This window comes from Contarinia nasturtii, unplaced genomic scaffold (assembly GCF_009176525.2).
Source record: "Contarinia nasturtii isolate CC-2019 unplaced genomic scaffold, AAFC_CNas_1.1 Cnas_scaffold_414, whole genome shotgun sequence".
Taxonomy (NCBI): domain Eukaryota; kingdom Metazoa; phylum Arthropoda; class Insecta; order Diptera; family Cecidomyiidae; genus Contarinia; species Contarinia nasturtii.
The window spans coordinates 432,522-457,446 of NW_022197768.1; the positions used below are offsets into that span (position 1 = coordinate 432,522).

The 24,925-nt window shown below is 34.1% G+C and overlaps 3 protein-coding genes across 10 annotated transcripts; all 3 read left to right on the plus strand.

The window, feature by feature from the left end:
* The first annotated feature begins 566 nt into the window (after positions 1-566).
* LOC116338460 (sensory neuron membrane protein 2) lies at positions 567-13,094 on the plus strand. The gene is made up of 10 exons (XM_031763727.1): positions 567-710; positions 804-961; positions 1,040-1,187; positions 2,642-2,771; positions 2,828-2,952; positions 3,332-3,561; positions 3,635-3,834; positions 12,440-12,555; positions 12,668-12,793; positions 12,911-13,094. The coding sequence occupies exons 1-10, from the start codon at positions 579-581 to the stop codon at positions 13,088-13,090; spliced, it is 1,545 nt and encodes a 514-aa protein (XP_031619587.1). The 5' UTR covers positions 567-578; the 3' UTR covers positions 13,091-13,094.
* On the plus strand, positions 7,480-12,175 carry LOC116338459. The gene is made up of 3 exons (XM_031763726.1): positions 7,480-8,723; positions 8,844-10,754; positions 10,823-12,175. Exons 1-3 carry the CDS (start codon positions 7,891-7,893, stop codon positions 11,844-11,846), a joined length of 3,768 nt encoding a protein of 1,255 aa, XP_031619586.1. The 5' UTR covers positions 7,480-7,890; the 3' UTR covers positions 11,847-12,175.
* Positions 13,095-17,430: 4,336 nt separating the features above from the next.
* On the plus strand, positions 17,431-24,877 carry LOC116338590 (transcription initiation factor TFIID subunit 4). 8 transcript variants are annotated; one of them, XM_031763958.1, is made up of 15 exons: positions 18,836-19,016; positions 19,138-19,617; positions 19,806-19,955; positions 20,107-20,346; positions 21,418-21,663; positions 21,757-21,966; positions 22,036-22,183; positions 22,286-22,393; positions 22,472-22,638; positions 22,787-22,886; positions 23,010-23,221; positions 23,310-23,741; positions 23,826-23,999; positions 24,069-24,194; positions 24,600-24,877. In XM_031763958.1, the coding sequence occupies exons 2-15, from the start codon at positions 19,588-19,590 to the stop codon at positions 24,747-24,749; spliced, it is 2,493 nt and encodes an 830-aa protein (XP_031619818.1). In that variant the 5' UTR covers positions 18,836-19,016; positions 19,138-19,587; the 3' UTR covers positions 24,750-24,877. The 8 variants fall into 8 exon arrangements, with proteins under 8 accessions (XP_031619817.1, XP_031619818.1, XP_031619814.1 ...); XM_031763954.1 differs by having other exon boundaries at positions 18,837-19,016; positions 22,983-23,221; XM_031763955.1 differs by having other exon boundaries at positions 18,837-19,016; positions 22,289-22,393; positions 22,983-23,221.
* Positions 24,878-24,925: the final 48 nt, after the last annotated feature.

Below are 24,925 nucleotides of genomic sequence, written 5' to 3' on the forward strand. Positions count from 1 at the left end.
TAAAAACTAAAACAAACCGAAAACAAAATATTTTCCATAATAAATCCATTATGATATGTATAATATTTGGTAACCATGATCCACATTAATTATTCAACAAAGTATAAACCTCTTATCGTTCAATCATTGATCTCTCATCGCCCGAAATTTAGTTTAATTGTGAACTTCAATAAAATAAATATATATAAATGCAAGCGCTTTACATACATCTTTTACGATATATTTCCGATAATAATATTATTATTACTATTATTCATGACACGAGAATGTCATTATAATTATTAATTTTTTTGTTGTTGTTTTATGTGTTTTGTTTTTAGATTCACTCGAATCCAATCACAATTTCACCATAATTTGACATGAAAAATGGATGAAAAAGATTAGCTAGTTCATGTTAAACAATTTTGTGTAATTTTTTTTTATTGAATTATTACATTTGTTGAATTCATTGCATGAAGTCAGATAGTTTTTGTTTCCAATTATCATCACACCATTATTGTTATTCAGTTGATTGTGGCGATTCGTTGAGATGTCGCGTAAATATTACAAAGACGGAAACTGACGGAATTTGAAGAAAAATGTGTTACTTTAAGTGTAAAGGTCACTCAAAAATTGGCATTGCGGCTGTTTGTGGTTTTATTTCGGCTGTTTTGGGCGCATTTTTTGGATGGATTCTTTTTCCAACTCTTGTCACTTTAAACGTAGATAAAGTATGTTTGGATTTTTTGCTTTTCGAACATTTTTAACATTTTTCGAACAATTTAAAACATATACGTGATTTTGTCTGTTTGATAATGAAAAAGCAAACCCTATTGGAAGAAGGAACGGAAACATTTGAACGATTTGTTAATATACCGCAACCGTTATCATTCAAAGTATTTATTTTCAATGTGACCAATCCAAGTGAGGTGATCGATGGTGGCGTTCCAAACGTCAAAGAAGTTGGCCCGTACGTTTACCGGTACGAAATTCAGATGCAAACTTTACAAAGAAATTGACATGATTTTAATTTCAATATTTTTTTAACTCTTCAAACCAGACAATATCGACACAAAGAGAATCTGGAATTTACAGATGATAAACGGTATGTGATATTTCGTGGCATTCAAAAGTTTATATTCGATGATGAAGCCTCGGCTCCATTGAAAGAAAGCGATGATTTAGTTGTTCTCAATGTTCAATTAAACGTAAGTATCCAATATTAATGTGTGCGCTTCATTTAAAAGGTGAAAGGAATTTATTTTTAAATATTGATGGCATTTCAATTTTTGGATAAAAAAAAATTGAAATTGAAACATTCGAAACAAAAAAAAAAAATATGATGAAACAATCGAATATAATTGTGACGCACACAGTTCCAGTTTCTTTGTGTTTAGTATGTTTTTTGTTCTGGGGCATAATTTAGATATTGTTTTTTTTTTTTGTTTACTTTCATTGAATTGTTTACTCAAATTTGGCTATGGACAAGTGTGTCCTTCAAATCGCTGATTATGGAATTAGAAAAGGCATTGGAAGATTTATAAAAAGCATTGGAACAACATTTAATAAGACATTAGAAGGAATACCAATCATTAACACAGTAAAACATGTTTTTAAATCGAGAATTCGAATGCAAAGAAAGGTATCACAATGGCGTGAAATACGAACGTTTATTTCTGGATTTGTAAATACAATATTTGGCATGCATTTTCAAAATCAAAAGGTGATTGCAAACACTGTATATATTTGCATATCATCGTTTGCTCCACCCTCGTTTTTTTTTCCTTTTTGCATTTAAACTGAATGTCTTTTTATGACAAAATATCCATTTCAAATATCAGTGTAAATAGCAGAGTATTACTCAGCGCTGCTGCCATCCACAGCATATTAAAATATTTTGCTGAGAATGCGTCGTCCGTCGCATGCATTGTTCTCTATAGAATCGTTTGAATGTTTTGAGTCACATAATCGTGAAGAGAACAATGCATGCATTCTTGTTCGCTGTGATGTATAAACTGCTACGTACATTTGCATGTGACGGATGACGCATTCTCAGCAAGATGTTTTAATCAGTGATGGTTTTTTCCTATCTGAATAGCGCTAGCTATTCGCAGCGCCTGTACAGCATTGCTGCCCAGATGCTGAATCGTAGCGGTTGCCGCACGCGCAACACACTTCGTTTGTACCACACAGAGCATATACGTTCGCGTTCGTTCTCTGTTCGACATGCGTTTGTATGCTGACTATGGTATTAGTGTATCATACTCTGTGAGCTCACTGGTTACTTAGACTATATGACAATATGTTGTGTGGTACAAAACGCGTGCGGCAACCGCTTCGATTCAGCATCTGGGCAGCAATGCTGTTCAGACGCTGCGAATAGCTAGCGCTATTCAGATAGGAAAAAACCATCACTGGTTTTAATATGCTGTGGATGGTAGCAGCACTGAGTAATACTCTGGTAAATAGTGTGATTTGGTGTAAACACAAACAGTTCACGATGATTCGCACAATTCTGAGCAAGAGTTGAATAAATATTAAGAAATTCAGCAAGCGAGTTGTATAAACATGGGCGTTTTCTTCATATGTCTTTATAACTATTTACTGCACTTCATATCCATGAATTTTGAACATATTTTGAATATTTTCGCAAAATGTGAAGTCAGTTTTACAGGAAGCGCAAAAGCAACCAGGTCAACTTGGTTTTCTAAATGAACAATTAAAGGAGGTTTTTGGCAAACAATATGCATCTATATTCATGACTGTTAAACCATCGAACTTACTATTCAGCGGTGCGTATTTTTTTACAGCTTCATTCGAAATTTTCATTATAATAAAATTTTGATAGGTATACCACTCTGTGTTGATCCAAGTGGCATTGCTGAATTTATTTGCAAGGCAATTAAAATGCAAAGGCCACAAGCGATTAAAGAAATGAACGACGGCAGCCTAAGATTCTCGATGTTTGGACATGTAAGTACCATTCGCTAATTCGATTCAAATTTAAATCGGAGCAGTTAAATCGAATGCGTTTCGATGAAAACTCGCATAAAGTGTGAGTACTCATCTCATTCGATTTGGCAGCTTGAATATGCGACTGATCGCAAGCCTCGATTGTTAACATCACACATCTAGGCTCGAGCCAACAAGGCTACTAACTTATAAGAATCTTGTAGGTAATTAGAAAATTTTAAATAGCCAGGGAGCTCGACCTTAGTTTGACTGCCATAAACAGATGTTTTGTTTAGATAATTAAATTGAGATTTAGAGCAAAACATAAATGATGTGTGAAAAGCCGTCTTGTTGATAATATACTTGAGATTGAATGAATTTTGTTCGCCACTATGAATAGAAAAACAATACGGACGATGGTTTGTTCGAAATCCATACAGGCGTTGGTGATATCACCAAATTGGGATTAATTCGACAATGGAATAAACAAAAAATACTTAAAACCTGGCTAAATTCTAAAGATGGTAAAACATCAACGTGTAACATAATCAATGGGACTGATACGACGGTTTTCGCTCCGCACATAAAATCAAATGGATTTCTTTATATTTTCGCAGCCGATATTTGCCGGTACTATAGTGAAATCAACAAAATTATGAATTGCAAAACAATTTCTGAATGATTTTTCAATTGAATTTTACAGTTCGGTGCGGGTGCACTTCAAGAAGAAAGTCACCTTTGCCGGAATTAATGCATATCGTTTCGAGGTGAAGGAGGATTTTTTGGAACACATCGGTCCTGAATTTGGAAATGAATGCTTTTGTATTGATAAAATTCCAAATATACCATCACATCCGAATGGTTGCTTGTATAAAGGAGCAATGGACTTGACCACTTGCCAAGGTAAATTACATGGACTCGAATAGTTACGAAAATTGTGCATCGCATCTTAAGTGATTGAGCGCAATAACATTCATATTGTTTTTCAAGTCAAGTATTCAATTTGTTTGTTAATGTGTCTGCGCGTCTAAGTTCTAAGTTGTTGTGGAATTTAAGATTTTATCGAATGCAATTAGCACGTGCTAAAGCGCGATAAATGTTGATTGCTTTTAGCCAGGGGTTTTATACCGATTATACATTTTCAAGAATTCCACTTTATTTTGAAATGAAAAAGAACAAAAGCCAGACAACAGTCATAAATTGAATACGTTGAACTATTTTTTTTGTGTGTGTGTCGAATAGTTGTTGTTGTTTGGTACATCACAAATCAATAATAAATCATAGTATTCGCATTTGAAACAGCGGATTCATTGAAAGTGAAATTTAAAAATGTATATAAACAGTTTCGCATCGAAATTCCATTGAGACATAAAAAATGGTCTGTGAAGGTTGCCGATTGGGTTTGGTTTGTGGTGCTATTTTTCATTCAATTTGCCAAATATTTTGCCATTTTGTATTGATGATGTATTTGTTTTATGGTCTGGGCCAAATACTGTGATCGTTGTGATTTATTGCTTCTTTTATATACAGCTATCAATTCTAATCGATTTTTATTAGCCACATCAATTCTACTTGATTTTTTTTTTTCGTATTTCAATAGTCCGAATCCGATCGCTTTTGAAAAAATTAATTTCTTAATGTAATTTAAAACTTATTCGCATTGCGTTCGCATAAATCTAGAGGCCAAAGCAACAACAACATAAACAAAAATTAACATTCTAGTTTATTCTGTAGATGAAAATCAAACAACTCGAATAGTTTGGGTCGTGAATAAAATGATAATATGTTAAAAACCAAAACCCATGACCTTTACACTGTCATCAAAACTAAAATGATTTAAAAGCGGTTGATTAAAATAGAGATAGAGATAGACTTAATTTTCAATTCAAGATAGACGACATTCATCAGCATTCGTCAAAACACTATTTTAAATGGATGTGCGTGCCGCTTTTAAAGTTTATTCATTCAGAAACACGGATTCTGTTGCTACTTTTGAATAAAACAACAAAATCTATAAAGTTAATAAATAATCCGGATCAGAAGTTGATTCAAGACGTCAATACGAAAATTTACAAATTTTCGTGTGACATATGACTAGGTATAAAATACACAATATGATACTTCCTTGTTGCGACAAATATATGAATTTTTGTCTTTTTTAATTGGGATTGATCCATATTTTGGATATGTTCTCAAAATGAAATCTGGCATTCGAAATATACTAATCGTGTGAGAGGCCAAATTATTGTGGAATTTCTTTTTGTTGTAATAAAAATCTACATTGACGTTGCGTTCGAAATTTTATTTTGCGTGTGAAACTAATTTTAGGAGTGATCGATTAAAACCACAACATGCAAATGTCCCCATTAAACGCAACGACGACATTGACCACAAACTTAAAAACTTGTTTCCGTCAAATATCGATAAACTTCTTCAGAATGTTATCGTAAGACTTATTATATAGGATACCTTTTATCCTGCCAAAAGTCGACTATCAATTCAGGCAAATTGTATTATACCCGTGTGATGAGCTCGACACCTGAATAATACTTAAATTTATCACGTTTCCGAATACAAATTTTGAATGATTGTCGAATTAATTTAAACAAAAATTTAAATTTAATGCGATAATGTCAACTGATGTCATACCCTATCATCTTTTTAAAGTAGTAAAATATTTTCCATTTGTTGTTTTTTTTTTTTTTTTTTTTTTTCGAGAAAAACCAATTCATTTTATTGAGTTTAGTACAAAAAAAGAGAAAAAAAAATGTGGTCATAAAATGTCGTCTATTGCTGCCATTCAAATGTAGAAACCTAGTTTCTCTTCAATAGATGCATTTAAGGTCAAAGAATAAACGATTTGTTTCCGACAAAAGATGCATAGAAATTGTCGACCCTCACATATTGTTGTATTACTACATTGTATTAGAATAAATCTTAATAGTAAATATTTCAATCCCATGAGACATTCTCAGAGTACATATTGAGTTTGAGTTGGACTTCCGGACCAAATGATCTCCGAGTGTCCAAAAATGTAAGACCAACATATACGTATATATCTGCATATGGAACACAAATCTTATTCAAATGATAATAACCATAAATCCGTCAAATTGAACAAAATTAAAAATATTTCCTGACTCGTTTAAATTTAACCCGCTTCGATATTAATGGATTCTAACAACATCATTTCTCAATGCTTCTTTGTTGTATTATCATCGTTTCATTCAAATACAAATTGATAAAAAGAAAAATTGTTGTATAGCCAGTTTTAAAGTGCAAACATGCTCATGTTAGTTCATTCGAATTTGAATTTAATTACGCAAATCTTCATTCAATTTATAAAATAGATTATTTATGACCTTTTTGATGCATAAATTCCAGTTGAGTGGCAAAGAAATTTAAGAGAAAATATTACTTGATTATAAAGCATTTTGAAAAATTAGCCGATAATAGGAATGTGTTTGGATTATGTTTTGGTTGGGAAATTGTATGATCATGCGCTTACCTGAAGCTCTCATGGAGAGAGAGCGAAAGAGAGATAGAAAAAAAAATCAATAAAATCCAGATTAATTTGAATAAAACAAGGGTATAATAAATGAATGCATAGATTATCCCCCCAAAAAGAATAAACAAAGACACATTACGATTTTGATGGGAATCCATAAAAATGCGATAATTAAGTTGAAATGGTAAATTTGGCATTTCAAGCACAACAGGTGAATTTGATCTTTTGAAAAATTAATACACCTCAATCGCAAACAAGTCTAATTAAATTGTGTTGGCGATCTGATGGTATGTGCATGTCATTTCTGGCAATATTCGACAATTGGAAATGATATCCATTCTCATTACTCCAGGTCGAGAATTAGAATTTTATTTGACACATTTTTTTCTAGTGGGGCAGTGTGACGATGGCAAGCATAAACAGCGTGCTCAACGCATTTTGTTTTGATTAAGTGCTTTTTATTTTTGTTTCTTCTTCATTTGTGCCGTACAGATTATGAGCGTATTGACGGAAACTTCGTCAAATACGAGTCGCATTCGTGCGAAAGAGAGTGAGAGTTATGTTTGATAGCGTGTGTGCAATTCAAACAGAACGACGGGCGATTATCTAAATTCCAGTTTAATTTGCATACACTTGTCGATGTATATTTTAACGTCTTTGTCATCATTTTATTGTGGACGAGCTGCTTCTCCTTCCCTCCATTTGTAAACAAAGCCAAAATTCAATGAATAATATCGATGGCAAAAAGAAAAAATAAACAACAACAACAGCAGCAGCAACAGCACACAAACGTTACAAAGAAGACACACAATAATGTCGATTTGAAAATTGAGAGTTTTTTATGGGCCACATCGCAGAGAAAGAGATGATACGATATCAATGGGCAAAGAAGATGTTCGCATGCCTTCATACATTCAGATATGTTGAATGAAAAATTTCATATTCTAGAATTCAATGATATACAACACATATCGTTTTCGTAGAGGTTTGTTTGTTGTTTTTATGCTGTATTCAGTTTAGTCTCGTGCAAATCATTGAGAAGTTCGGTTCAATATTGTTCATAAAAGTGGTGCGCTTGCGGCTCGTGCTTGTTCAACTTCTTTTTTGTAAATCAAAAGTAGAGATAATTTACGAGAAGTAAAGTAACGCGCGAAAATTATTGTTTACAGACGAAAATGTAAATAGTTTTTTGGAAAAAGTGAAGAAGATAAAAAAGAAGACTAACGGAATACAGTGGAATAAAGGAAAAACAATATACATATACTATACACATAGGCACGATTCTATGGCTTCAATGTTTCAATGAAATATTTTTCTAAATTTTCTGGCACATTTTAAGCCATATTTCGTTTAAATATTCGTTAAACGCCCGCTACAGAGGCATACACTGGACAATTGAATTCGACTCGAATCAATATTTCAAAGTGGTTGAAATAAATAGAAAACAAAATATGCAATTTAAATGTGAATTGACAACAATAGTTTTCATTGTAAATTGGCTATTCGTTGCGGTCAGTCATGGCAAGTCGATCGATCGTTGTGAATTTGTCCATGAATTGAAACATTTTAATCCACAAATCGATTATCATGAACTTAATGCCTGGACATGTATCGCCCAGTATCAATCGAATTTTAACACATCGTCGAAAAATACGGACGCATCAGGTGCCACTTATCATGGAATCTTTCAAATTAGTGATGTTTACTGGTGTTCAAACAACTGGCAATTGGAACGATCGTGTAAAATTCGATGTGATCAATTGCATGATGTATTCTTAAAAGATGACTTCGATTGTGTTAAACGAATCTATGCCGAACATTTACGGATTCACGGAAATGGCTTCACCGCTTGGCCCATTTATCAACAATACTGTTCGGATGGACGTGATGTTATCAAGGATTGTACAATGGAGAAAAAACCAAACAGTGGTAAATCATTTCAACAAAAGGATAAAGCAAAAGCGATCGCAGAGAAGAAAGCTCATAAAATATATGAACGATGTGAATTGGCACGTGAATTACATTTTATACACAATCTACCGTTTGATCAAATTGCAACATGGGTGTGCATTGCAAGATATGAATCAAACTATAATACATCGGCTGTTGGGCATCTAAACGGAGACGGAAGCTTGGACCATGGACTGTTTCAGATCAGTGATATTTTTTGGTGTTCACCGCCCGGTCGCGGATGGGTGTGTGGATTAAGCTGTGCAAAACTCGAGAATAGCGATATTTCAGACGATGTTGAATGCATGAAAAAAATTTACGATGAACATCAACGGTTAGTATTTGAATTATTGCTCGGAAATTTTCATGTATTTTAAGTTTAGTTTCATTTTCAATTCTTATTAATTTGTTTTTTTTTATTAAAACAAAACTTTTTTTTCTTTTGTTCAAACAGGTTATCAGGAGACGGTTTCAATGCCTGGTCAGTGTATCCAGCTTATTGTAAACACAATGTGGATCAGTTTATAGCCGGCTGTTTTGATACGGATACTTCGAATGAGATAATCTTTCCGATGCATAGACCGGGCATTATTGCGCCGGCATCGATCGAAAAGCCAGCATTCAAAAAGAAAACTTTGAGCGGTGGTGGAAAGGTATTCAGTAAGTGTGAATTGGCAAAAGAGCTTCGCTACAAGCACAATTTGCCCAAAGATCAGATTCACACATGGGTGTGCATCGCGCAAACACTGTCTAGTCTGAATACAGCATTTGAAGCGCCAAAAAATGCTGATGGCAGCAGTAGTCATGGATTGTTTCAGATAAATGATCAATATTGGTGTGATGTAAATGGCATTGGAAAAGGATGTAATATCAATTGTGGTAGTTTAAAAGACGGTGACATCGCTGACGATGTTCAATGTGTGCAAACAATTTTCAACGAACATCAAAAACTGTTTGGTAATGGATTCGGTGCTTGGGGTCCGTACGAAAATCATTGCAAATACGAAACCGAAAATTCATTGAGCGAATGTTTTGCCAATGAACCATCAACTGTGGCCAATATTAAACCAAATAGTTTCTTTTTGCCGGCAAAATCACCAGAAATTGAACAAAAAAGTAGCAAAATCTATAAAAAATGTGAATTGGCCCGAGAACTACGAAATGTACACAACATCCCATTGGAGCAACTTCATGCATGGGTGTGCATTGCAAATCATGAATCACGTTTTGATACGGCCGCAATTGGTCGTCTGAATGGTGACGGTAGTTTAGATCATGGCCTATTCCAAATTAGTGACATTTATTGGTGTTCAAATTCTGGCCAAGGTAAAGGATGCAATGCAGCATGTTCAGATTTTAGAAATGCCGACATATCGGACGATGTACGGTGTGTGAAACAAATCTATGACGAACATCAACGTTTATTTGGAGCAGGTTTTCATGCATGGACCGTTTATGAACCACATTGTCGACATCAAACCAATCAATACATTAGCGATTGTTTTTCAGACGAAATTCGTCGTCCAGCGCCGCCACCAATAAAACCAACTGTTTCAATATTATCAAATTCGATCATCGACCAAGGTCGTGCCTATGAAAAATGTGATTTGGCCAAAGAATTACGTTGGCGCCACAATACACCAAAAGATCAAATTGCCGATTGGGTGTGCATCGCATTGTATTCATCGAATCTAGCAACATCGGCGAAGGGACAAAATTCCCATGGTCTTTTCCAAATCAATAATGAATATTGGTGTTCAAACGATGGTAACAGGGGCAAACAATGCAATTTGGATTGTAGCACATTAGAAGACTCCGATATAACCGACGATTATCAATGTGCGAAACTTATTTATGATACGCATCAAAAGTTGTATGGATCTGGATTTGGCGCTTGGAATGTCTATGAACCATATTGTCGCGGACGATCGTCGGATTTAATTGCTGGATGTTTTGATGATATCTCAGTCGTTACCAATTTTAAACCGTCACTGCCGAAAAGCTTTTCATTCAATGCAAACAATCAAATTACCAATACCAATTCAATCGAATCGGATGGAAATGGAAAAGTTTACGAACGTTGCGAATTGGCGAGAGAGTTGCGATATAAATACAATTTACCATTGGAACAGATACATACGTGGATTTGTATCATACAACACGAATCAAATTTCGATACATCGGCAATTGGACGATCGAATGCCGATGGCAGTTTAGATCATGGACTATTCCAGATCAGCGACATTTATTGGTGCTCCAATACGGGAGTAGGTAAAGCATGCAGCGCATCGTGTGCTAGTTTTCGTGACGCTAACATTGACAATGACGTCCAGTGTATCAAGCGAATTTTCGATGAACATGAAAGGTAAAAATTGCATTTGCTTAATTCTATTTTTCATATATATTTTTTGACGGGAAATATTCGCTTTTCAGATTATTCGGGTCTGGCTGGAATGCATGGACAACGTACGAACCATTCTGTAAACATACAACATCTTCATTCGTCGATGATTGTTTTGCTAACAACGAACCACGCAAAAATGACACGAAAATATTATCCACTTTATTTGTTCAACCAGTGGCTGCATCTTTGACACCATTGAATCAATTTAAGCATTCAACATTTGCACCATTCACACCCGCACCGCCAACGAAAAAAATCCAATCGGCAACGGCACAATTTGTAAACTATTATACCACATCAACTACACAGCGTCCATCGTTTGGAACAGTGTCACGATTTACAACGAAATCGCCAACGACTCCTGTAAAATTCCCAACATTTGCTGCAGCATTCCCAACATTTGGCACTCAATCGACGACGCCAGCTTCAGTTCAAGCTCCGATCGGAATAAAAACCACTAATCAACACACAATCGCGGCACTACGTAATAATTTCTTTACAACAACGACACCAAAACCATCTTTCCCATTGAATCAATTGACTGGCTTTTCCAAGAAAACTAATCAGCTCCCAACACCTGCACCGCAAACTTTGCTTATGCCAAAAACCACAACGCAAAAATCGTTAATCAAAACCGTTTCTAATTCGGCCAAGCCAACATCCAGTAGTAAATTTAATTTGTTCGATTTGTATCTGGGTCGATTGACGACAAAAGCACCAGAACGATATACTTTTCCAACACCAGCACCAAAAAATTCGATTACATTTGCAAACCATTATGCTGTTCGTCCCACTCAAGCCACTTCTCCGATTGCGGCACCGTCATTTTCTGTAAATTCCTATCGCCTATCGGATACAAACAAAATACAATCGACGACGACGATTAAACCGACAAGCAAACAATTTGAAACATTTGCCCAATCGCAAGTATCGAACATCGCACAATCTCCTCGAATTTTTAATTCAACACACCAAATATCGAATGCAGCAATTTCAACGACCCCGAAACCACGTGTATGGCGTTATTCATTCACGGGAATAAAACAGCAATAAAGTCACAATTCAATCGCTCATCAATGAACATGCAGAAATATATATATATATATATTGAAACCGATTACGCGATCGGTATTCTGTATCTGATCTCATGCCGATTTTATAATCGATTTAAAATATTTTCTTTAAAAAAAGTGTTGAATTTGCTGAATGGAATCATTTAATGATTTCTCGCTCTCCTTCCATGTAAAATTCGAAGCATTTTAATGTACCGTCATATGTCATGGACGAAATAAGAAATTGTAAAAAAAAAATTAAGTATTGATCGTGCGATAGAACGATTTTAGTTTATGTGTAAATAAATATCGAATTTGAATCACAATGTATATCTTTTTAGTTCTTTTTGTGTGCTTAAACATTTGTGACATCGTGTATCGCACACTGATTGTAATTTATGTGAATTAATTGTGTAAAAATATGCATATATCGAAAATAAAAGCGAAAGTTAACATAATAGAATTCTTGAAAATCTGCGGTTTATCGTGGAATTATTTCTTTCAAAATTCTTGATATCGAAGAATTTTAAAAAAATCAAATTTAAATCAAATTTAATGGTTATGGGTTCATTTTCTTTTTCTTTTAATACTCAGGGGGACCAATCGTCATCACATTGCCTCATATGCTTAATACGGCTCCCGAATATCAAACTGTGAGCGGTCTAAAACCAGATTTAGAAAAGCACTTAATTTTCGCTGACATTGAACCGGTTTGTATTGATGATTTTCCATAATTGGTTTGTTCTTATTTCAGTTTTGTACATCATTAATTTATTTTGATTTTCTTATTTTGTCCAAAATTTACAATCATTCTAATCATAGAATACGGGGTATCCGATAAGAGGTGCGAAACGGCTTCAATTGAATATGTTTCTAAAAAAAATCAATTCGATCGATGTAACGGAAAAACTAAAAACATACCTATTTCCAATTGTTTGGATTGAAGAGGTAATTCCTTTATTAAAAATTAAGCAGGTCTTAACATCCTGATTAATCCAGCAGGATAATTTAGTAACTAAAATGAGTTGTAGTGATATGAACAGGGTAATTTTATTTTATTTTCAGGGTCTAGAACTAAATGAGGATATGCAATCATTAGTCCATTGGAAATTAACATATATTTTATTACTTCTTGACGTTGTTCATTATACAATGCTTATCGGTGGTATTTTAATATTCACAACATGCTCGATATGGTATTTAATTCGACGAAATCAAGAAAACAAAATTACTCCATTGACGTGATTGTTCGCCATTTGTTTTTGATTTCAACTAAATTATTAAAGAATAATTATTTTCACATGAATTTCGTTTTTATTTTCTTCACAATAAAAAAAAGAATAAATCTATTGAAGGATCATATCAGGAAAAGGTATTGAGTGTATCGATTAATTTCCGGAATTTTTTTGGTGAAAAGATACATTAATTTAAAAAAAAAACCGTACAATATTAACCAATGTATTGCCCATCGTTAGCTATGACTTCCGCCCATCTTTTCGGTAGCTTGTCGATTCCGCGTCGAAAGAATTCCTCATCTTTTGAAGCTATCCATTCATCGATCCATTTTCGCACTCCTTCAGCATTTCGAAACGATATCTCGGACAAGCCCATTTGCATCGATCGAAACAAGTGGTAGTCTGAAGGAGCAAGGTCTGGAGAGTACGGGGGGTGATCAAGCAGATCCCAACCGAACTCCTCTATCTTTTGTTTGACGATGTGTGCTCGATTTGGCCTAGCATTATCATCGTGAAACAAAACTTTGTGGTGCTTTCTCGCTACCAACGGCCGTTTTTCGTTCAATGCACGTGCCAATTTGTTCAGTTGTTGTCGATAGAAATCAGCTGTAACCGTTTCACCTTGTTTTAGCAGCTCATGATACACGATTCCTCCCTGATCCCACCAGATGCACAACATAACCTTCTGGCAATGAATATCTCGTTTTGGCTGTGAAGATCCTGGTTGGCCTGGATCAACATACGCTCCTTTACGTTTTAAGTTATCGTAATAGATCCACTTTTCATCGCCAGTGACAATACGATTCAAAAAGCTATGTTTTTTGTGCTCGGCAAGATGTTTTTGGCATGCTGTGATTCGTGCTCTCAATTGATTTTCATTGAGTTGATGTGGCACCCATTTCCCTAGCTTTCGAATCTTTCCCATTGCACGCAAACGTTCACAAATGGTTGATTGAGTGACATTTAACTCTAATGCAAGTTCTTTTTGTGTTCGGGCTGAGTTTTCATCGAATAATGCTTGCAAATCTTCATCTTCGAATTTTTTTGGCTGACCTGGGCGATCTTTGTCTCGAACATCAAAATCACCACTTTCAAATCGTTGAAACCACACGTAACATTGGGTTTTTGCGATAGCATGTTTGCCATACAATTTCACAAGTAAACCATGACTTTCAGCTGCAGTTTTCTTTGCAAAAAAATAGCTTAACAAAATTTCCCGCAAATGCTGTTTCTTTCTCCAATTTTCAAAATTTTCCATCGTTGAAAAAAAAAAATGATACACACAAACAAATGAAACACTTTTGACTGATTTTGACATTATTTGAGTAGGCCTTTCAAATGACGTATATGTCATTGATCTACTACAACGCACAAGTGGTGACATCTGTTGTCAGATTCCGGAAATTAATCGATACACCCAATAACATAAGATAAAATGTTTCGTCAGCATTTAATCGTTGACTTTATTTTTCACTTGAATTTTTCCACTATAAATCAATAGTGCTACTACAAATGCTCACCAGAGTACGGTGTTGCTTAAATTGGTTTTGAAAAACAGCCGATTAAAGTATTTCGTTTTGGTTCAGTATGTTCGTTAAGTTAAATCTTCAGTTTTGATTCGAACTTCAGTGTTCAAAGCTGTTAACAATTTAGAGAAAAAACTTATTCGAATTTTGGTAAACATTCGACATTTCGATATTATTATTATTATTATTGACGGCGGGCCGACGCGTATTCCGGGCTAATGTTAAATTGGTAAATCACGTCTAAAGTATAAGTTTTGCTCAAGTTTCTCATCTAATTTCATTTATTTTCAGCGAAAAATCCAAAATTGGAAAATATTATTAGATGTAGTGCCATCATTTAAGGGATACAACGAGAACAGTTGAATTAATGAAAGATATCGGCGCATGGGATACCATCAAATTGATTTGAATTCGACCTGTCAAACAAATGCAGGTGAATTTACGTTAACGTATCACTAAAAATGTTGTTAAAAACTGTTAGGTTTGGGATGTATGCTCTGACGCTTTGATCATCTTCAATCACGACAATTTCATCTGTGATGTTGTCCATGTTTAGAATGACATACTCGTTCACTCGATTTTAAATGAATTACAACCATGCGATAAAAAATGATGCAAAAATTGACAAGGTCATTTTGGAACAAGATAGTTTAATAATACAGTAATGTACAATTGGTTTGGAGACTTTTTTTGCAGAACTATTGGTAAATATTTTATTTTTGTTTTTCAATATTTATTTATAATGTGTAGTATTGAAGTTCAAAATTTCATGAATTCAGTGCACCTTGTTGACAATTTTCAGTTGAATTCAAACAAATGGTACCAATGGAAACAATTTAAAAAGAAAAGACTTCCAATCTTACAATCAATTCCACTTGACGCGTTAGACGATCCAAACCGACCAACTCTTGTAGTGCTGATATATCGCTAACAGCTAAACCAATTAAACCGCTAGATTGTCTGGAGCACCGATGCCGATTATGTTGATGCCGTTAATAATGCATTTTTATGGAATTTTTTGTACACAAATCCTATTCAATTTATAAATTTATCCGTTTTTAATTTGAAATCGATTTTATTTATATTATGGCAGTATTTACAAAAATATAAGAAAAAATCAGTATTTGAAATGGCAATGGCTGCGGTGTGAACAATCCTGAATACAAATTCATCATAGTCTTATATTATGCGACACAGGGTCTAGACCGAATGTCGTATTTAAAATGTACAATGCGTCTAAGTACGAGTGCGACATTGTGTCCAAGACCCTGTGTCGCATAATTGAACGTCATACTGTCTAAGACCTTATGACGTTAGACCGATTGACAGTAACCCGTTGTACCACTACAAATAACTGGAAAACCTGGAAATGGACTGGCTCCCAACTTGGTTTCGTTCATGCCAGCAGTTATACAGCACAAATTTTAGTCCGGGTTTAATGGCGCGCAGTATTTGGTTACAGATCACTCAACAGGTGCCACCTTTGAAGGTTCGTTCAAACAATTTTCGGCTATACTGTGTTTGTGTATTTGAATTTATACATGTCACGAAATTCAGAGAAGACGTTGAAAACAGCGCCTTACAGCGGTTGCCAACTAAACTAGCGAACATACTGCCGCTAGCACAAATTTTTGCCATTTCACAATGTTATGAAATTGGCTGCTTTACTGTAACGATATTTATGTTCCTTAAATTTATTCGAATTTTCTCAATCATAGACAAGTCATTGCAATGAATTTGGATGTTACTAACAATAATGAATTGTAATATGAAAGATCAGCTCATGTGTAACTTATGATCGATGTGGCTTCCAGATGATGTTTTTCTATACAATACAACAAAGAAATAATAAAATCCTTTACTCAAAATTATATATCTCAATCAGAAAAATATGAATTTATATCGAAAAAAAAAATGTCAAACGGAAATCAAGAATACTCAATCTTTTTGTCTTTCTGTATTATAAGAAAAATGAACAGCTACAGATTATTTTGGAAATTCCATTAACTTTTATTGTTCACGAAAAACAAATATAATAATGAATAATCAAAATAGATTTGAGGATGAAAATCAGAGCTGTTATCAGCACCAGAGAAGTACGAGACTTATGCCCATATAATTTTTCAAGCTCCGCACCTGAATACAAGAAAGGACATCACTTACAAGAAAAGTGCCTGCACCTCTGTGATAACAGTTTTGATCAAAATATCAAATTGTAGTTTTCACACAATTATATTTTTTGAGTTTTGCCAGTTCCATGGAGGTTGTTTTTAAGAACAGTGTCTGTTAGAGTTCAAAAATTGCTGATTTTATACGTGTTCAAGTGCATTGTCTATTAACGTTGCTAATATGAAGATTTAGTCAATTCTACGAAGTAAAAAACCAAAAGTGAATCCAATCCCAAATACTACTGGGTTTTATGTTAAAAAAAATGCATTTGTATTGCACAAAATTATGGAAAAATGATGTATTTTTTGAATTGATACATAACACATAAGAAAACCGTAAGTGTAAAAATGGTCGTTCTTTTCTGAAGTTTATTGAAGGATAAAATTTGTGTAGGAAAATCACAAATTAGCACAAATGAGGTGTAAGTGCCGATAAGACCAATATCCATCCACTTCTTCGCTTTATAGTCAAATTTGAGTTCGATTGCCACATATCGTATGTTTACATATTGCTTAAAAGATGTCGCCATTGAAAGCGCGCACACACACCGTATGACATCTGTAACAATTCAGCCATCTGATGTTAAAATTTGAAATGACAACCTTTACTGCTACGTGTATTGGTAATTTTCATAGTAGTACTTTCATTAGCTCAGTTCGATGTCAAATACTTGGTCAAATATCAAATAAACAATTGCAGTTGTCTTAAGTTCAATATACCAATAAATCATCGATTTCAATGGTAGTAATGGTAATTCAAAATTTCACCACTAGTTGTCGTATTTATTACCGATCTCGTTTTTGTGTGTGGATTTAATTAATTGAAAAATGTCTACGTAACTACAAGCTCATGTGAATGTGCTAGAAAATGTGAAAAATTGCATGAAATCTATTATTGCACTAACACCAATACACCCGTCGACACACAAACAAATGGGTCACAAACAAATGTATTTGTTGTCATCTGTAAATCACATATGAACAATGAAACTTTCAGATGTTTATTCATTTGTTTTTTTTTTTTATAATTCATCTCATAAGATTGCAAAATATTATAAAATTATGATATTTTGCGTTAAAAGGTTTGGTATACCAAATCACTTATAAAACTTGATGTTCATGATGAAAATCTCAAAAATGAATCGCATTCAGTTATTTCATATTGAAAATATCAACCAAAATCGAAAAAAAAAAAAAATATGAAAATTCAAAATATAGTTTTGCTACCCAGCACAAAATTGACCACGAGAAGAACTAAGGCCTATATGAAAATGTATGATAACATATGATAAATTTTGTCTTCTTTAATAGTTAAAATGAAGGTCAGGAGTTTTTCTTTATAATTTAACTCCTCCGACATGACATCCAATGTTATCTCATTTCAAATAGTAGTAAATATATCGTAGACTACTCCTTCCACTTCGAGATAGTTTTATTCATTTGGTTTTATAAGTTGTTGACTGCATGTACAGTAAACATTTCAATTTGACAATCCGTTTAAAGGTGATGTAAGATCGGTTCAGGATTAACAATTACTATGGACATTTTCGACAAAAAATACAGCATCATTTTGCATTTTCTAATTGGTTTATCGTGTAAAGGACTGGTATTTGACCGAGTTCATGGATATTAACATTATTGTGATTGTTTGAAAGTTTTTTTTTATTCGGTGCGAAATCAATATGTATATTTGTCTCCATAAATACAACTACAATAACATACAAGGTGTAGCACTAGTACAATTGTACATTACATGGGTTCGAACAAAGAAAAACTGAATTCAATTGAAGTAATTAGAGAAAAAAATCTCTATTTATCGATAACATGTGGAAACATATTTAAAAAAACGAGATGAAAAAAAAAAACTTCGTAAAACAAAGAACTTTAGTAAAAATGAAACCAACATGAGTTGTTTACTCCAGTGTAATTTTTAATGATAAAAACTGGTATTTCATGTGCAATGATGTATTAACATACGATGTCGATGTATTAGTGCTATACTGTATCGCATACATAGAAAAACTTCTAGAATGGATTGGACAGTATAAATAGGAGTAGTCCTACCATGATGAAATCATTCAGTTTTTGTGATTCGTTGAGTGTACACATCATCGTTGTAAAGAGTGTTAAAACGTTGAACTCTACTCAAAGTGAAAGCTTTTGTTGTCCAGCAGTTTTGTTTTTTTTTTGAGAAAGACAAATAAAAAGTTACAAACTGAATCCAACGAATTCAAAAATTCAGGTGTGTTTTGGGTGTAAATATCTATTTATTAAAATAAACGAAAAATCCCTTCACCACAGTAGACATTTTAAAAGACATTTTTTATATATATATACATACACACACATACACACAAACGTAGACGGTCGCCATTTTGAAATTTCTTTTCTCGATCGCAATACAAAGAAAGACTCTCAAACGAAACCAAACTACTTACCACACAATGTTTTGAAAATACGATAATCAAGATTTACGTGTGGCGGCCATTTTGACAACGGCCTTAATAAGCGCTGAATGAGATATGCGTATGAAACAACTGGAACGAGCATTGAAATGGGCCAAACTAAATTTAGATATTCGTCAACAAAGTGAATCAAAATCAGTCAAAGAAAAGGAAAAGCTAAAGCAAGAAGTTGGCGATATGTGGAATAGTGAATTGAGTGAATTAGATGAATTTATAAATAGTTTGAGCCAAATAAAAACATCGATAGTGCAATAAACAGCTAGAGGAAGATAGAGAGAGAGGAAGAGAGAAGAAAAAAACCAATAACGTGGCCTAGTATTTTGTGATCTAGTTAAATTCAAATGCTCCATGACAACAAAATCGATGCAATACATAGATGTATGTGGTATATGCAAAATGGCAAAATAATAAAAAAAAGGGTCAACATATTTACCATTGTGTTGATATGATTGGTTAAACGTTGTGCGCGAAATGTGCGAATTTTTAATGTGAACAGATTTGTGTACAGTTTTCGATACAACGTTTGTATATATGTGTGTGTTTGTTTTTGTTTTTCTTTACATTAGGCAAATCAAAATATCGTAGCGAATTCAAAGATGCCCGGTGTGCAAGTTGTAAATATGCGACCAAATGAACCATCGACACAGAATAAAACGGTTTCACCTCGAGTAGTTATCAATCCACACATGGTGGCGACGAGGCCGGCCAATCCCGGTGTAAGTGATTCATCATGTTATTGTGCATTTTAATTGTTCTGTTTTCATTTTTTCTTTCTCGCAAAATCGAAAATGAAATCAAATTGAAAGAAAGAAAAAAAAAACCGTCGACAAACAAAACTAAATATGTGTTATTCGCTCATTTCACCAGATTACGTTAAGTGCATTGCAAACGGGACAACCGGGTTCGGCGCTGCTACTCAAAACGGAAAATGGGCAATATCGTTTACTGCATGTCGGCCCATCAACGCAAACAACACAACAAAATCTACCAAATAGTGGTGTAAATCCAACAATTCGTATACAAACGGTTCCATCTGTAAGTAGATTCACCGGACCACCATTAGCACTCAGAAAAACAATTGTAACTCAGCAGCCAGTGAAAACGAAGGCAAATATTACTAAAAATCATTCCGAAATTACCGTTTATTGTTGAATTGAAAGCATCTGTTGTCTTTTTTTCCTTTATTTTCTTAAAATATAAATGTTCTATGTAAAAAAAACAAACAAACCTTTGGTTGATATCTATTTTGATGTCTGATGCGTGTACCTCTTATCTATTTCACTCACTTCATTTGTTTTCTGTACTTCCGTGTGATGTTTCTTCCTTAATGTTCCAAAGTGACATTCGTATTCTTGTTTTTTTTTTTCCTAAATTGAGCACACCCAAATCCATTCGATGGTTTTATTCAAAATTTCCCAAGAATCAAAATTTAAAAACAAAATCTACCGAATAAATTTGAATTCATTTATCTAAAACCAATCAAATAAACATCCTTCCTCTATCTAACATGAAATCTAAAATTTGGCTTATACGAATGAAATAATTGCGATTTCGAACACGAAATTCATGTTAATTTTCCAAAATTGATTGGAAGCAACACACAACGGTAGATGAGATGCATGATCCCATCTGTACAATTACCGTAAACATTTATTAACACTAATGAACAATTTAGCTGTGTTATATTTTCATACATATATAAATTATAATCGTAGAAAAAACAAGGCCATGCTGCCAATATTTATCAATGTTTTTTCCATATACATATACCTTTTTACATTCTATTTCTATTTATTCTCGACGAGATCTATATAATTTCGATTGAGAATGAGAGTAATTGCATCGCTTTCTATCTTACGTTTATGGCTGACTATTATTAATTGTTTAGAGAACATGTTTTTTTTAAGTGACATTTACACGTTAAACATAAATGTTTTAGTAAACAAAAAAAAAACAAGAAACAATATGACACTGAACCGATACTCAAAATAAATTTGATAAAATAGATGCAAAACTAACAACACTCTAATGCATTGAATTAAATTTGATTATGTTTTCTATAAACGAAAACAAAATTTAAATAACACAACAATGAGTATCGGCTTCCATATTCTATATGTCATCGTTTTCAGTATTGAATGTCAAATTTGAATGTGAGTTTGTTGTTACTTTATTTAGCAGGTGTCAACGGCAACACCAATAGTTGTAAATTCGGTTCACACAACGTCAGCAATAAATACAGTGACTAGATCTCGAGAGAGTATCAATACAAGTCAATTACCGCCAATAGCCACCGTAGCACCTGTATCTCATACAATCCAACAAGCAGCATTAACACCTCAGCCTCAAATTCAAACGCAGCAAGTGAATGCACCAAACGCGGTGCCAGCTAGCATTGTTACAACGAGTGCAACTCCTTCGCATGTACGTATATTAACGTCATCGCCAAATGAAATTGTCACAATGTAATGACATTTGGTTTTATTCTATATTCATTTCCATTCATTCATTTTTCAGGCCAATTTAAATAATACCAAAGAGAAATGTCGGAAATTTTTATCTAATTTATTGGAATTGTCGAGCAGAGAACCAAAACCGGTTGAACAAAATGTTCAGGAACTTATACAAGAACTGATCGATGCAAATGTGGAACCAGATCAATTTTGCGATCGACTTGAACGTTTATTAAACGCAAGTCCGCAACCATGTCTCATTGGCTTTTTAAAGGTAAAAAATAAAATTCACATTTCATATGTTTTGCATGGACTGATTTCATATCGTTGATAAAAATTATAGAAGAGTTTACCGCTCCTTCGACAATCGTTATGTAGGAAGGAACTGACGATTGAGGGAATAAAACCGCCACCGCATAATGTTGCATTCGGACCATATACAACGTCGAATATTGCCGCTCAAGTTAGACCTGTAGTTAATTTACCAGCAGGTAATTTCGATTTGTTTCGCTTCACATTTAATGAGTTTTAAACTTTGAATTCAATTAGGACAATCCAATCAATTTAACCCATTTCGTTTTTAATTTGTTCAGCAGCCGTTCGTATGGTTCCCCAAACAACACGACCAGCAATCACTAAACATACTGCCCCAGTTCGGCTTCGATTGAATCCTGTGCAGACAAACGTTGAACCCAATGGAGGTAAATAACTTTAATAATTGACAATATGTGACAAACGATACGAATGAATGACGTTTTCTTTTTTTTTTTAAATTGTAGCGATTCAAGCGCCTATAAATGTGCCGAGAATGATGAATTCCACACAAATCCGTGCTTCAAGTGGTGCAGCAATCATACAACAGCATCCTGCAAATGTACAAATTCAATCACATCCGCCAGCTTTACATCCCGTCAGCCAAAATGCTTTTGCACCAGGTGGAGCACAGGTAAAATATTCATACTGAATTGACAGATCAAATAAAGCTAATTTATGAATTTTAAACACGTGAGCCCATGTTTTTCATTCGGTTCATTTGAAATGAATGTGCGTTTCTGTTATATACGTTTTCAATAAATTCGCTTTTCCAATTTCAGATACGTGCCACAAATGTATCTCTTGCGCGTTCGTCTCCAGCTACAGTTCAAATTAGACAAACGGTAATGGAAAATGGTGCACACATCATTCAACATAATGGTGAGTGAAATTTTCAGCAACTCATCTCATTTTTTTTTTTTTTTTTTCAATTTGAAATTTGATTAAAATGGAATTTTAATTACTTATTAATTATAGCAAAAATGTTGAAAACGACTGCCGTAGGTAATACAATTCAACAACAGTCAGTAACACCAACGATAAAAGTGGGATCAACGCAAATAAAACCGATAATCAATACATCAAATGCAGCACAGCCACAACCAATTATCATATCACAGCCACCTGTTCCAAAGCTGGAGGCATCAGAACCAATGAACAAAGGCACAGCTAAAGATACTTCCGCAAATACAACATCTTCCACAATAACAACACCTGTAAGTGGTTTTATTAAAAACACAAATTCGATATTTATACGCCTCATTCAAACATGCAATAATAAAATCAATTTACATTTTTCGTTAGGCCTCACCGAAAATGGTTCCGATTAAAAACCAATCGGGTTCAGCGTCATCAAAATCGAGCGCCGCAAACAAAGAAAAGGAACGAAAAGCATCGGCTTCATTTTTCCAACAATCATCAATGTCTTCTTCGATGTATGGCGATGACGATATAAACGATGTTGCCGCTATGGGTGGTGTCAATTTGGCGGAAGAATCACAGAGAATTTTAGGTTCAACAGAGTTAATCGGTCGTCAGATTCGGTCGTGTAAAGATGAAGTGTTCTTACATTTGCCGGCGCTTCAAGCGCGAATTCGTGGTATCATGAGCAAACATGGTTTGGATGAGCCAGGCAACGAAGTTGCTGTTCTCATATCGCATGCATGCCAAGAGCGTTTAAAAAATATCGTTGAAAAATTGGCTGTGATAGCCGAACATCGAATCGACATAATCAAAGTAAATATAATACAAAAATATTCAATGTGAGTCGACGGCAAAAGAGTAAAACTAATGAACATGTTTCATTTGGCATTTAAATAGATTGATCCACGGTATGAAATTACGAAAGATGTACGCGGTCAAATTAAATTTCTCGAAGAACTGGATAAGGCTGAACAAAAACGGCACGAAGAACAAGAACGTGAAATGCTAATGCGTGCGGCTAAATCAAGATCAAAAACTGAGGATCCTGAACAGGCCAAACTTAAAGCGAAGGTAAATCAATTTGCAAAAAATGCATTTTCAATCGAATACATTGAATGTAAATTGACATTAATTGAATAGGCTAAAGAGATGCAACGGGCTGAAATGGAGGAGCTTCGGCAACGAGATGCGAATTTGACCGCTTTGCAAGCTATTGGGCCACGTAAAAAACCAAAACTCGAGAATGACACGACAATTGCGGCGACGGTAAGTAGTCGATAACAATTACCAGATATAATGATTAAGTGTTCACAGTGGAACTACAGTGTGTGTGTCTTCTAATAGAATGCTTTTTTTTTGAAAAATGACAACTCTGGTATTGTTATGTCCAAGCGTCCATTACTAAACAATTACATGAGTATTTATTCCACCCGCCATTTCGTTCGATTGCATGGGCACAAGCAATAAGCATAATTATGAATAAAAGATTGTCGCTGAAGGAAGGAGCTGAGCTTTAGATAGCATCTAATCTATTAAAAGACACACTGAAACTAAATTGAGATGTTTTTATGCAGATTCCACCATTATGAATGCATATATTATTTTTTTCATTTTTGGAATTGCAAAGTTGTCAATTGTTGTTTTTTTCTTCTCATTTGTTATGGATTTTAGGCGGGAGGCAACACATTAGGTATCGGAGGCGCAACTGTACCACTTCGACCGCGTATTAAGCGGGTCAATTTACGAGATATGATCTTTTATTTAGAACAAGAGCGTGACACATGTAGGAGCACAATGCTGTATAAATCATACCTCAAGTGATGTATTTTCCTTCGGACATTTCGTAATAAGATATACATAAACAATTACTTTTAACTTCATCAATAAAAAAAAAAATGATGACCGTGTATTACTATAGAGTAGAAAAAGCAATAATTTTTCGCATTGGATTTATATATTGTATTTCATGGCTGGTTTTTATTTTATTTATTCATTGA

Excerpts from the sequence above, each read along its gene's own strand:
- LOC116338590 (XM_031763954.1), top strand. The coding sequence starts at position 19,588 with ATGACAACAAAATCGATGCAATACATAGAT. Across the intron at positions 19,956-20,106 it reads CGAGGCCGGCCAATCCCGGT|ATTACGTTAAGTGCATTGCA; the intron begins GTAAGTGATTCA and ends TCATTTCACCAG. Across the intron at positions 21,967-22,035 it reads GTCTCATTGGCTTTTTAAAG|AAGAGTTTACCGCTCCTTCG; the intron begins GTAAAAAATAAA and ends TAAAAATTATAG.
- LOC116338459 (XM_031763726.1), top strand. The coding sequence starts at position 7,891 with ATGCAATTTAAATGTGAATTGACAACAATAGTTTTCATTGTAAATTGG. Across the intron at positions 8,724-8,843 it reads ATTTACGATGAACATCAACG|GTTATCAGGAGACGGTTTCA; the intron begins GTTAGTATTTGA and ends TTGTTCAAACAG. Across the intron at positions 10,755-10,822 it reads ATTTTCGATGAACATGAAAG|ATTATTCGGGTCTGGCTGGA; the intron begins GTAAAAATTGCA and ends TTCGCTTTTCAG.
- LOC116338460 (XM_031763727.1), top strand. The coding sequence starts at position 579 with ATGTGTTACTTTAAGTGTAAAGGTCACTCAAAAATTGGCATTGCGGCT. Across the intron at positions 962-1,039 it reads GTTGGCCCGTACGTTTACCG|ACAATATCGACACAAAGAGA; the intron begins GTACGAAATTCA and ends TCTTCAAACCAG. Across the intron at positions 12,794-12,910 it reads CAATTGTTTGGATTGAAGAG|GGTCTAGAACTAAATGAGGA; the intron begins GTAATTCCTTTA and ends TTTTATTTTCAG.